A 14077-nucleotide genomic window follows, 5' to 3' on the forward strand; every position below is an offset into this window, starting at 1 on the left:
TGTATTTGCATACAAGTGACAAAAACAACACAAAAAAATATTCCCCGCTTTTGAACTGCACAGTTAAGGACAAAGAACAAATGCTATCTTCTAAAATGTTACACTTACAGATGTTTTGGAAATGCACATAGGTTATATTCACACCCAACAGAAAGACACATCTTTCATCTATTCTGACACAAAACCAGCAAACTTGTATTTTGTGCAGATGGGCTACAGTGTGCCTTCCAGCACTGGGACAATCTTTAGCTAGCACCAGAAAGCGAGCACAGTAACACACACTAAATACAACCTTGCAAAAGCACAAACGGAACCTATGAGAAGTTAATTCCTGATGTTATGCCCACTAAAACCAATTTCCTAATGCACAAGAAAATAAAATATCAGTGTGATAAGAAAAAAAACCCAGCCAGAACAAACTGGCAGCACATCAACCTTGCTTACCCTAGCCAATCTTGTGGATGGTGCTAGCAAAGATTTCCTCATTTCTCCTTTTCATTATCAGAAGAGGGAGCATTTCACTTGCTAACTGGACAGCACAAAGTCTTCAGCCACTCCACTATCAAAGATGTGGTATAAGAAGTCATCCTGATGCAAAATTTAATCCAAATTTAATGATAACCAACTACTAAAATGCATCACCTTTTAATGCCTGGGAGAGTGCTTTTTTTTTTCAACATCAAAAAGATTACGTTCTTTTGTATTTATCTCCACTTCAAAAATAGGCTTTCCTTTTAGCTGTACTCATCTTCACACAAACCCCCTTTCACCCAAAATCTGGAAAACCAGACAGCTGAGGGTCTAGGCAGAACTTGGCTGTTGCCCAATTTGGTACTTAAGCAACTGAATTTGCAGAGGATGCTAGCCAAGCTCTAGAATGCCAGGTCCTTCAGATGACCTCCTATGGTCCCCAATATGCTCCTGACACTCTGGTTATCCCACTACTCATTGGGAGAGCATCCTGTGATCTTCTGCTTTACAGCAGATCACTCCCAGCAGATCCTACCAGCCTGCAAAGACCCGGAGCAGGTGAGGACAGATCACATGGCTTCGTAAAGCAGCTGCACAAGAGACAGACATGACTCTTGGTGCCAATGCCCAAGGGTAGCACCACATTAGGGCATATTAAACTACAATTCCACCAAAGAAAATTAAGAAACCCTAGAATGACAGCTTATCCTCCCTTTTCCTTTGCAGAATGGCCTCCTCATCCTTATTTGAATACTTACTTCAATGTCAAGATTATGCCAAACTAAATGTCCCAGTCTCAGATTTGTTTTTCAAACAGGGATGAAGTACACATTAATATCCAAGATACCACCTCTGAATCACGTTAGCACCACTTCCTAAGTGAAATACTGACTCCTTCTAAATTAATCTAATATAATTATTTTTCTTCTCTTTTAAATAACCACAAATCAGTCATCTTTGAATGAGGGTTAAGTTCAGTGTTTCAGTTCAACTCAATATATAATTACTGCTTTTCATTCTACCACAAAGGATGAGAAAAGAAGAAAGTTTTCTCTCTTTCCGTTCAGCTTCCACATCAAAAGTGCTTTTTATTTGCACATCTATAAAGGTAAAAAATATATTTGTTAATAGCTACAGTAGACGTACTTACATGTAGTTAATTTTCTAAGTAGTACACAGAAATTATAGTTTAAACCAACAAGAATTCATATAAACAACAGCCCTCCTTCCTGCTTATGCACTAGGATGTACCGATAACAGAACTTAAAAAACTGAGACAAAACTAGGACTAAGATAAGCATAAGTAAGTGATCTCATACAAAACACAAATCAGAAATAAGTGAACTACAAATATGAAGCCAATCATTTGAGGGAGAAAATACTGATATTAGATATTGTATATGTTACAGTTTATGAGCATTTTAAGAAGAATCTGTGCTTAAACATGGTCTTACAGATCAGAATTTTAGAGAAATCAGCTATAAACAGAAAATTAATGATTTATTGGAAGAACATTAGAACTGCATTAATTTATCAGATACACAAAATGTTCTTCTGTGGTAAAAAGAAAGGAATGAAAAGAATAGTGAGAAAACATCAGTATCTTCTTAGCTCTTACTAGCAATAACAAACTTAAGATTCCAGCCTCAACTTTGTTACTCAAAACTTTCCCCTCCAGTAAAAACCACAAGAATACTCATGGTATTTTGCTGCTGCTGTTGGAAAAGAAAAAAAAGCACATGAAACTGCTTTTAAGAAAGAAAGCATGTTTCATAACCCATTTTGCAGCAGACTGTAAAGAGAAATGAGAAAGATACAGCAAAAAAAAAAAATTCACTAATACATTAAAGAGAGCCTTTGCCCAGTGACATCCCAAAGAGGATTACAGTTCAGGTAGGAATTTTATCACCTTTCTCAAAAGAAAACATTAATATTTTAGTCTCATCAGGGTAATGTCCCTACCATGTGCTTGGTTATGTGCAAATTTTGTACTACATTAGTGACTTTACCATCTCTCTGAACATCACCAATCTGTTAATGGCAGAATACAATGGCCTAGGAACCCCACTAACCACTCTGATTTGTCTAAGAATAGAAAAGTAAGCGAAGGTGGTGGTTATTACAAAAATACAGGATGTTTAATAACAACATTCTGCTAAAGATAGAACCCTTAGTACTGAAAAAGACAACCAACTACTTAGTGATGTATAGTGAGGTGCCCAGTGTCTCATTTTTCATTCACAAAAGTCAGAACTTTCTGTGTGGCATTCCCAACAGAAGCTATTCAGCAAGTCTACACATATCTTAAATTGGGCCAGAAACACAGCTAAAGCACATGACAATTTCTTACAGTGAAGACGTATTTACTTTTCACTGGTACTTTCACTAATCCAAGTGGTGGGAGAGAAGAAAGTTTAGAGAACAGTCATAAATTTATTCTGATTTACAATTTTAGAAGTTTAGGTTACTGGACCACACCTAGGTAGGACAAATTAGAAAAGGAAAAAAAAAACAAACCTAAAATTTTTCTTCCCATTTGTGGGTAAACACAAAAATGGCTTTGTACCTACCCCAGAAACTCCATAACCACAACAACCGACAAACACTGGTCAATATTGTGGTCTAACTGTGGTTACCCCATGACAAGTAACATCATCTTTCTCAGAATGTTGGCAACAGAATACACCACAGAGCAGAGCAACACAGAACAAGGAGGAACTATACAGAAAAAAAGGAGATGGTATCATAAATGACAATATTCTTCATCTAACCAAAAAATTTCAATTTTCTGACACAATAGCATTAAATCAGATGCAGATATTGCCAATATCTGTCCAGGAGAGAGAGCTGCAGAATTTGTTCATGAATTTCTGACACTCCCTCTTGAAAAGCAAAGAAACATCCTCCTCAGAAACAACAGCTAACTCTCCCCAACACAAAAAACTTGTTTTCTTGTATAACTTTGAGATGCACGTGTTTGTCTAAAAAACATCCACGCACACATACAGCACAGCAGCAGCCTGAACAATCTCGAGTCCTCTAAGCAGCAATGTTAAAACTGCCAGGGAAAACGCTACTACTGGTACGTGACTTCAAAGTAAGGCGAGTAGAGCGAGTGGGAACTATTTGTAGAATCAGCAATACAAAAACAGACGGGAGATGAGAGGTAGGAAAACACAGACTTAACTCTGAGTTTTCTACTGCTGGGACTGGCAATTTTCTACAGGGCACAGAATATAGCAGATGACTTAAAAATCTAGTCACAGGGGAATAGTACACATACTGGCAAGTACTTTTTAATGACACTTCCAAAATAAATCTAACTACATATTGCCTTAATTACATTTTTAAGATTTATTTAATTTATGTAATTGCTTTATGAGCTCTACCAATAGATCCCAAGAAGCTTAAAAGGAAAAGGAAAAAAAGAAAAAAAAGGCGCTCCCAACAAGGATTGCCTCTGAGAGGGCTGACTGAAGCTCCTAAGAATTAAAAGGATGCCAAGGGGATTGGCCATTCTAAAAAAAAAGATGGAAAAAATAAATCACTTGAAGTTCTAGAAGAGCAAGTAAAGCAGAATAGGCTCTGCTACTGTGCAGTCCTGATTTTTCTGGATCTGTTTAATCAGTATCTCTTCAAAACTGCCACGTAAGGTGTCATGAGCAATCTTAAAGCTAGTGATTAATACTGATTAGGAAAATCCCTGCCTGCTTTAAATTCATTTTTGCTATGTCTCCCTGATTATACTAGCCTCTCTTAAATGGAAGGGGTACGAAATGCATTTGGAAAGGAGTGAGGAGGAAGAGGACGGTTAGGTATACCAACGGCCAGCAAAGCTCCATCCAGACTCCCCCCCTCAAAACCCACTCCCCTGTGCCATGTAATGGGTGCAACTACCAGAGAACAGAAGGTAGCACAGCTCAGCACCCACTCCCTGCATGAGCAGAGGCTGCACCGGGATCACGGGCAGGTCCGCACTGAAGAAGCCCAGGCACCTGGATCGCGTGCAGGAGCAGCAGCAGTAACTCAGCATGTCTGCCCACTAGAAAGAAAGAGAACGGGGATGGAATCTGTTCCAGAACCACGGCCTTTGCTGATGGCTTGCAAAAAGGGTCTCATCAGGAGGAGGCACTTAACAGTCAGCTTAGCTGCAGTCCTGCTGCAGTAGCTTGTTTCTGAAGGCCACGTTACCAACAGCCTTAGCCAGTTACCAACAGCCTTAGCCAGTCAGGAAGCCTGTAGCAGGCTGATGAGAGGCTGGGAGAACCACAAGCTAAGTGTGCATCACATCACTCAACTAAATCAAGACTGGGTGGAAAGGTAGGCATGACAACTATTTACAAACTAAAGAGCACTCATACCAGTGGCAGTGAGGGAATTATATTCAGGGCAAGGGAGACCATAGCACGTGTCCACCCCATGTGTGCATGGCTCTCCCCAAGTTTGCCTTTATGCTACCCAAGTTATCTACTTCCTGAGCTGCTGCAACAGCAAACAAGCTTTTTTTCAAATCCCTAAGAGAGGTATAGAGAGGATGGTTCAGAGCAGAGGAATGAAATAATGAATCAGGAAGAAAGAACAGCAGGAAAAGTTTCCGGACAGTTTGTTTTCAGCTTTGGGAATCACTTCCCAAAGGAAGTGGTAGAAGACTAACCACTTGAGTCACTTAAAACTCAAGACAGAACACTAGAATTCTGCACTTAAATCAGAAATTCATGCATATTCTAAAGAAATGAGCATCCCTCCTATCCACTTCTTAACAAGGGTGGGCATTACTGGGAACATGGCATGGCACAGATCAGATGACTGAACGTACAGAGCTCCCTGGCTGCACACATGAAGAACACCAGAGTTTTAACTGCTGACAATTAATTTTTAAATAAATCTGGTTCATTTATCATATGGGTGGCAAACAGATACAGCACTTACCAGCTCCAACTTTGACTAAGGTAAGATTTAATTCTCCATGCCTGTCAGCTTTGCACCTTTCAGCTGGAACATCTTTGAAAAGGACAAAAGTTGAAGGTGTTCACATCCTAAACTTGTCTCATCTTGCCAACCTATTGCCAATGGCTCACTGTTTTTGCAACCCTTATAAATATAGCCCTAGGCAGGCTTGCAAAATGCTACTTAATCATTTGCCAGAGGCAAGTTATACTTTTTGTGACAGGAGAATGAATCATCAGTTTCATCACTGGTAGGGATGTGGACAATGAATGTCTTCACTACTTTTAAAGTCTTGTTTAATGTAGTCTAATTTACATCTTTCTAGTAGCACAATACTTCCCAATTCTTCCTCATGCTGCCAGCATCACCTACCGAATGATTAATGTACCAGGAGTAGACATTATCTAAATCTGTTTTCACATATGTAAAGTTCTGCTCCATTTCAACACTTTAGCACACAAGCAGCACTAGCCATGAGTGATTCTACTAATCTGAATGGAGACAATCCTTACTCCTGAAGGTTTGTGTATCTTGGCATGAACAAGACGGCAGCACCAATGGCAAGTCTACCTGAAAAATCAACATTTTCACCCAACAGGTATGTGCACGTGTGTTGGCATGAATGGACTGCTGTATTATGTCACAGACAAATGCAGAAGGAACCATAAGCAGTTCAACTTTTTTTCATAAATAGTCACAAAGACTACCTGATGAATCTAACAGACAGTCAGACACTTATTCCATAAGATAAAGACATCTGACATTGGCTAAACAGTGAGTCAGAAAAAATTTCCTATCACTTCATGTTTCCTTCCAACCACCGGTTTAGGAAGCCGATAATTGGAGACAAAACACTGCACTCCTGTTGCTGTAATTTCAGAAATCTCCACGTGAAACATGGCATACAGAGGCCTCAACGTTCCCACTTCCAGCCCGACACAAACTTACATCAAGCTATAGAGGCTCAGAGCCATCTTCGAGAAGAAAAACACACACTTGACCGCACTGAGCGGTCAAAACGCTGCACTGCGATCAACCCGTCATTCAAACCGGACATACCCCGCTCTCAGTGGTCACTTTGCACTGACATGTGCAGGTCAAACCCCTGGGTGTTCAAGTTCCTTCACTGCCTCACTCCTTACGTTCCTATTCCCGTAACTCCAGCGCCCGCTTCCCGCGGAAGGCGCTGTCCCCCCTCGGCTCTGCCGCCGCCGGACCGGGCGCGGAGGGAGGGGACAGAGCCCTCCCTCACCCGCACTCCCGGAGAAGCCGCACCAAACTTTCCCAGCCGAGTGCTGCCCGTTCCTCGGGCACCGGCACCGGCTCGGTCCCTCTCGGAGAGGAGGGGTCGGGGCGCTGCCTGGGCACAGCCGCCCCGAGCGGACAAAGGCCCGGCCGGCCCCCCCGGCCCGGGAGGCCCGAGCCCGCCGTCCCGCCGCCACAGGAAGCCGCGGGCCGGGCCCGGCACCTTCCCGCCCACCGCACCGGGCGGGCACGGCGGGAGGCGCGGCGCCCCCTCCTCCGCCCGGGACGGGCGCCTGGGGACCAGCGGCACGGGACGGCTCCCGGCGCGGCAAGTGGGAAGCGGCGCTCGCCTCCCCTCGCCCCCCGCCGGAACCCGTCCGGGCGGACACGGGCACCGCTCACCCCGCTCCCGGCCGCCTCCGACCCCCGCCCGTTCTCCCGCTACCTCGGCCATGGCTCCGGGCAGCGGGCGCGCTCCGGCCCGCCCGGCTCGCTGCGGCTCCCTCTGCCCCGGCGTCCTGGGGTGGGCTGGGCTGGGCTGGGCGCGGCGGGACGCCCGGGCTCGCTGCTCGCTGTCTGCCCGCCGCCGCCTCGCTCCGAGCTGCTGCGGGAGCCCGGCCCGCGGGGGGGGAAGGGGAGGGCCGCGCTCCGCCGCTCTGCCCGCCCCGGAAACACATTCCTCCCCGCTGCCGTCAAGCCGGGCCGGGGCGGTGTCTCTGGGCAGGGAAGGCGGGCAGGGAGGGCAGAGCTCTCCCCGAAGCGAGACTCCCGCTTGTTCTCCGCTGCCCCCGGTGCCGCCCGCCAGCGCCTCGTTTGGGGGTTACCGGCGCCCGCCCTGCAGCCCCCGGGACGGAACGGGGCTGTCGCGGCGGGCAGTGTTTGCCTCGCCCGCCCCGCTCCGCACCAGTGTCGAAGGAATGCTCGACTCCAGCCCATTTTCAGGGCTGCTCCTCTCCCTGCCTGGTTCCACACGCGGGACCGGGACACGCGTGGGGACAGCGGTGGCACTGAGGGAGGAGGCTGGAATCGCCCGCCCCTCTTGCTGGCGACTGTTTCCAAAAGCGATGGAGGTCACTAAGTGATTGATGGATGTGGGGGTCAACAGGCGATGGATGAGCTTGTGATGCTAACACGCGGTCCAAGCTAAAAAGTAGCTCTCCCAAAGTCCCTCGGAGCATGCTGTTGACATTTTAAAGTCCTTCTTAAAGTAGGTTCTTGGAGAATATATTGACTAAAAAAAAATTAAAACGTGCCATTCGACACCTTTTTGGAGCTGATGTGTTGGGAAACACAAGCTATGTGCTCACAGCACTGTGCTATTATGTGTGGCCACTGAAGCTGGTGTCAGTTCTTGTTTTGGTATGGTTAACTAAATAAGCAGAGCTTCAACTTGTTAATAATTTTAATCACTTTTCCCCTGCTTTCTTTCTAGCTACATTTTGAAATTAAAAAAATGAATTATGTTTTACCCAAGCATGGCTTGTGATTCAACCCCATGTGCAGTGCAGTTGTTTAGGGTGCAGTCTGGTAACATAGCTGTGATAGCAGGAGCTTTTAAGGTGGTACAGCTATAATTGAAAAACTGTTTTAGTGGTGTTGGAAAACGAGCTGCTCCAAGCAGCTTCAACAAAAGCAAACTCTGGACAAATGAAATGGTAGACAAATAACTTCGATAATCGGAGATAAGGAAACCAGAGACCGTATGTTTCAACTGGTAAATCAGTATATAATATTAATACTGCCAGGGAAAAAGAAAGCTGCCATAAAGCCAACACTTTTAAAATGGTAGAAATTAATGCCATGCAAAATAAAAGCAAATGCTGGAGGGATAGTGATCTGCCAAAAATATAAGAAATGTAAGTATTGGGAGAGAAAAATGACTTTTAGCTGAGGTATTCTTCTCTGCTTCTTTATTGTAGTGGGAGAAAACCACATTTGCTGGTAATAATGTCAAGGTCGCAGGTTTGATCACTGTACAGGCCATTCAATTAAGAGTTGGACTCAGTGATTCTTGTGGGTCTCTTCCAACTCAGAATATTCTGTGAATTTGCCAGAATATGCAAATGGTAAGCTGCAGCAGTCCACTATAGTGTACTGCAAAGGAGCGATGGCAAAAATGTGCCTGAGATTGCTGGGGCTATGAGGAGTAAATAAAACTGCTCAACACCCTGGTGCTTCAAGTACTACTCTTGCTCTACACAAGCTCTGCTCAGACATTTGTGTGTCAAGTAACCAGTGGCTGGCTGTGCTGTACAATAGGAAATTGGCAGTAAAAAATCTCCCAAATGGCTGAAAAAAATCACTGAATTGTTTGGCTGCTTTCTGGACTCCTTTGGAGAGCACAGATGGGTATGGAAACCATTTGTTATTTTCCAACACTTCTGAAGTACTACAGATGTTATAAAAAAAGTGCTGGAGGTGTCTGAGCCAGCAGACACAATTGCAAATCATGTCAAAATGTTTAATGTAGCATCTCCATATTACAGTGTGCATGATACTGAAAGAGTGAGTGAACAGTTTTGCATGGAAGGGCTTAAGAAAAGACAGGTTTTCATGGATTGAGTGGATAGCTAGGAAGTTTTTGGGTCACTGTTAGCTTGCTTTGCAGATATAGACGTTATTATAACTTTTAAAGGGAGATACTTTGCAACTGGAGCCATGGTGATATCAAACACAGTGAGGAGTAGCATGGTTTGCAAATTAGCCCCCAAATGCAAATGCCTCCCGTCACGGCACCCCTAGGCAACTTCATAATCTTACCAGCCACTGACACAAGTTTTTTCCACCTTTACTTCTTCATACTGTACTCGATATCTCACCCACCTCTGCCCTGGGGAGTGTTAATTTTTATCTTCACTGCTTCACTTTCCCAACAAACTTTGTTCAACTTAGAGCAGAGTACTTTCTCTTTCAACCCCTCCTCTTTTCCTTCCCTACCTCTTCAAAATGCTCCTACCCTACCTATTTTTTCTTTCCAAACTAAAGAAAACCAAATTATAAACCTGAGGTGAAAAATCATAGTCTAAACACAGAAGACAGATAAAGGGTGGGAGAGAAAACAGAAAGTCAAAGTAATTTTCCCAAGGACAGCAATGGAGCCAGGAAAAGAAGGCCAGTCTCCTGGGACCAGACCAGGCTGCAGCCACCTGGGTTGTGCTGGCTGCAGGAGCACCCGGTTTTCCTGGCCTGACCTTGGAGCAGAGCAGCAGCAGCTGCAGCCACTGTTTTATTCCAGCAGCAGCTGTGCAGTTGCCAATGGGCACAGCGAGCGCTGAGGCCTCCCTGACCTGCACTGGGCTCTGCCTTCCAGACTAGAGGGTGAAGGAAATGTTGGGCATGGACACAAGATTCACCCAGAAGGCATTATTAGAAGACAGGGTCACTTAGTACAGGAAGCGATGGTGCAAAATGGTTGTGGTAATTGCTTTTGGTAACAGCCTCTACTTGTCTCCTTTTCTCAAGAGCAATGAGCAACGCTTCTCTGAAGGCAGGCAGTGAGCAAACCCAGCATCTTGTCAGCCATGTACAATGTGCCCAAGATATGGAGCGGTATGTTTACACTGGAGGCAGGATCTCCTGCCCCACACAAGGGCTGGAGTGAAGTGAGTCACAAAAGTGTTCATCTGGGAGGTTGCAGAAGATTGTATCCTGTGGGCAAAGGTTTGCTCTGCACGATTGTCTACCTGCTAGAGTTGCCTTCTGTTCACGGGAGCAACGTTCAGCACTTAGCTGCAATAAACCTCATATATTAACACCTGGTTTATAATCAACACTTAGATCTCTACTTAGTTCAATCAACAATCCTGTGTCTAACATGAGCCTAAAAAGGTCAGAGTCCACCAAGCCCTTACTTCAGCTTACTATTGTTTAAAAAGCAACTTGTTCTCTTTTAGCTGTCAGGCCAGGAGAAAGGAGAGTTCAGCCAGAGCACATGGCCATTCTGGTGGGACTGCACGGGCACAGAGCAGGCTGTTAGGGTAGAGGGCTGAAGGGCAGCTTTTGTTAGAGCTGCATTCTGCCTTGTGGTACTTCTGTCTTCCTCTGATTCTTTTTCTGCATTTCACCTAAAAAGCTGCTCTCTCCTCTATTTGTGCATGTGTTTGAATAGGCTGAGCTGTTGCTGTTACAGTTCCTGCTGCCATTACCATGCACATTCCTTCTTGTTTGTCAATGGATTTATATCTTCCAAAGGAGTTTTGTGCTACTCCTATGCCATTGTGAAGATCATTCATTTTATACAGATAGTCTATTAGATATTTTGACTCTCAGTAAGCAAGGCAGGAATCCTGTTTCATCCTTAGGCATGGAGCACAGGTTCCCTCTGTGTTCCAAAGTAAGGAAGTGAGCAGGAGTTAAGTGAAGAGAATAAAGTCTTTGAGATTTATGTTCAAACACTTATGATCACGTTAACACAGGGCAGAGAACTTCTGCACCAGCTCCTTATGTTGCTTGAAATGATGCATGTTTTCTAGAGAACTAGATTTAAAAACTTCAGGCTGAAAGATATTTTAGTGTTTAATTACCCACAAAAAGATGGCTAGGGGAGATTAGAAACATCCCCAAAGGATGGTAATTCTGAATGCACAATAACTTTCTGAGGTTCAGCAGTTAGTTAATTCTTACCATGTGCTGCTTTTACTCTGTGAGTCTCTGAGATCATGTGCCTACATATTCCGTTCCCTCCTTCTCAGGGGATTCCCACTGTTTAGACAAGCAGCCCATCCTCATTCTCGGGCAAAATGAATTCCACTGTCCGCAAAGAAGTGTGCAAGGAGGGTTGTTAGAGCTTTCCTTGCAGAATTCTTCTGCTTTGGTTTTGCCCTGAGGGACATCCTGCAACATTTTAAGCTCAATGCAGTAGTTATTTGTGCATAAAGTTACTGAAATTTATACTTTTGTAGAGGAGAGGAAGGAAGGAATGAGAAAGGAGTGTTTTGATATCATCTGCTGCACAAAATGTAGGAGATGGGAACAGCCTCCTACCAGGGAGAGTCTGTGTCATGAGAGCAGGACTAAGGAGAAATTTCATGTTCATTGGTATATAGAGAAAAGAGGAGTTATGTGGAAAACAGCATATTTTAAGCAAGACTAATAGGCAAGAAACAGGACAAATATAGTGTGAAGGAAATAAGCGGTAATGGTACCACTGTGAAAGGAGATTTGGTCAAATAGAATCACTGTTGTATAAGGTGATTGGCTGTTCTACTAGAAAACAATGGCTAAAAAGGCAGGACAGAGTATTTTTATAATACTGTTTCTTTCAAGTAGAAGAGTCCTATATTGATAGTTTTGAGACCCCCATATATCCTCCCCCTTACTACACACTTGAACTTATTTTCATGATTGTGTTTCTTCAAATAATTTCTTTCATTCACTCTTTATTTTTTTTTTATTTTATTTATTTCCTAGACTTGTATCTAAAATGCTTTGGCAGTAATGATGTTTGGGTGAAATTGCCAGAGATTTACAGCCAAAATCTCTCACTGGCACACTCTTAATGATCCCTGCATGTTGTCATCTTTTTAGCACAAGTGTCATCAATTTTCGTAAGAGGTTATGTCTGGACGTTAATAGCAATTTTGTATGACTATTGATTCATCCCACTACCTTGTCATCTAATACAAAGTAATTCTTTCTGTTGTCTATTCACCCAGTTTTTCTTCCCTTCTTTATGACTCTGACATCAGTTGCCGTTGTTTTGCAACACTAAACTGTATAATTCACAGGACTCATCAAGCAAAGAGTTCAGTTTCTCAGTCTGCAGGTGCAGGCTCTTAAATGAAATTCATCATTAAGTAGGAAGTACTGTAGTTTGCTAGTATCCTTGGCAGTAGGATATTCTGGCCACAGCTGACATTAAAATAACAAACACAAAGTTCTGATTTTAGCTGGGTGTAATGAACCAGCAAGGAATGAAAGTGAAAAGATAGTTGTCGATGAACAACTATAATGGAGAGATTCACAAGCAATTTTGAGAAAAGCTCAAAAAGAGCAAGGTGGAACATTGCAAGGAGGTGAATTTATTGGTCTAGTTAATGTTTAAAAAGTATTTTAAAGTTACTATGACTCTCATGCACATGTAGGCCATCCTGGCCACTCAGGTGGTGGAAAGGCATTTGGCTTTCAGCCTCTTGCCTCACAGCTTACTCAGCATCTGTGGTACTTTCTGTAACCACATACTTGAATACGTGGCATTGCCTTTCTGCTGTAGCTGAGGTTTAGCTAAAATTAAACTGACTTCAAACTTGTAAACGTGAATCTTAATTCTCTTTGCTTGGCTAGTACCTGTGTCACAAAAAAACTTGTACTGTATATGATCCATCCTCCATCTTACCCTGTCCTTCCCTTTTTGTCCTCCCCACTTTCACCTATGATCCTCCAGATTTCCTCATCTGCTTTGAACAGTCCTCTTTTTCTGCTCTGCAGTGTGGACTCTGGGCTCTCCCTTTCACCGGTGGCACCTACACCCTCATGCTTACATGTTCTACCCGCACTGGTCTGTCCCCGATTCCCCTTCAAGAAGGATGAACTTCAAGGGCTATTGAGTCACACAATGTCCCCTGAAGATGGATCCGCAGGTTCCAAGAAAACTCTACCAAGCTACTTTCCAAATTGGAGTCTGCATGCTATAAACGAGGCTTTGGAAAATGTCAAATGCTAGTTTATATCAAATATATGTGTCCAGTCTCATAAAGTGGCCTGGTTTGCTAAGCTGTCGTAAGAAAGGATACCTCTAGTGGCTCTAAGATCTTTGCCCCAAAGATGGAAGGTTTCAGGAAATATTTTATCTTCATTTCTGTATCTTAGTTTTACACTATTGGAAATAGCAAGTCTGTTTTTGCTTTCCAAGGGAAAACATATAACTGCAGGAAGATGATTTTCTTAGATGCATTCAGCCTGATATATAAATATAGCAAAGCTGTATAATAGGTAAAAAGGTGTTATAAACAGAAATTTGGCCTTGACCAAATGCAATAATACTTACACATTAGTTTTGTAGGTTTATAAGGATATTGCTGAAGTCATATTAATAATTTTCCTAGAACTGAGATTTGTGAAATGCTGTAAAATGAAAAGAAGATGCTGTTCAATTTAAATATTTCTCTTAGGTGCAATAGCACTGAGATAACATGTACATTCTAAATTTAAGTTAGTCTTTACTGTGCCATTTTATTGTCTAAGCAGAGCTGATAAAGTAAGTTTAAAAGCCATGATTAAAAATAAATATTAAACTAGCTTTGAAACATATCCATTTTGATAGCACAGCTCTTTAAAAAAAAGGTAGCATTTTTGTCACCCCTCCCTCCTTTTAATCTTTTCTTTATGAAAATATTATAAAAGGCTAACACTTTATTTTAGATTCAGTCCCTTTCTTTTATTATTTTTTCAAATATCAAAGGAGAAATGTTTTACT

At 43.1% G+C, this 14077-nt stretch overlaps 1 protein-coding gene across 2 annotated transcripts in view; it reads right to left on the reverse strand.

The window, feature by feature from the left end:
- The window catches only part of ITGB1 (integrin subunit beta 1), a 44472-nt gene extending 37247 nt beyond the window's left edge, over nt 1–7225 (reverse strand). The window contains exon 1 of one of the 2 annotated variants that reach the window (XM_027686950.1): nt 7109–7225. In XM_027686950.1, the coding sequence (XP_027542751.1) occupies nt 7109–7117 (9 nt within the window). In that variant the 5' untranslated portion in view covers nt 7118–7225. The remainder of the gene's footprint in view (nt 1–7108) is intronic. The other variant, XM_027686951.1, reaches the window with a different exon arrangement.
- Nucleotides 7226–14077: the final 6852 nt, after the last annotated feature.

The sequence above is a fragment of the Neopelma chrysocephalum genome, unplaced genomic scaffold (genome assembly GCF_003984885.1).
Source record: "Neopelma chrysocephalum unplaced genomic scaffold, ASM398488v2 Primary Assembly neopelma1_72, whole genome shotgun sequence".
In the NCBI taxonomy this organism is placed as follows: domain Eukaryota; kingdom Metazoa; phylum Chordata; class Aves; order Passeriformes; family Pipridae; genus Neopelma; species Neopelma chrysocephalum.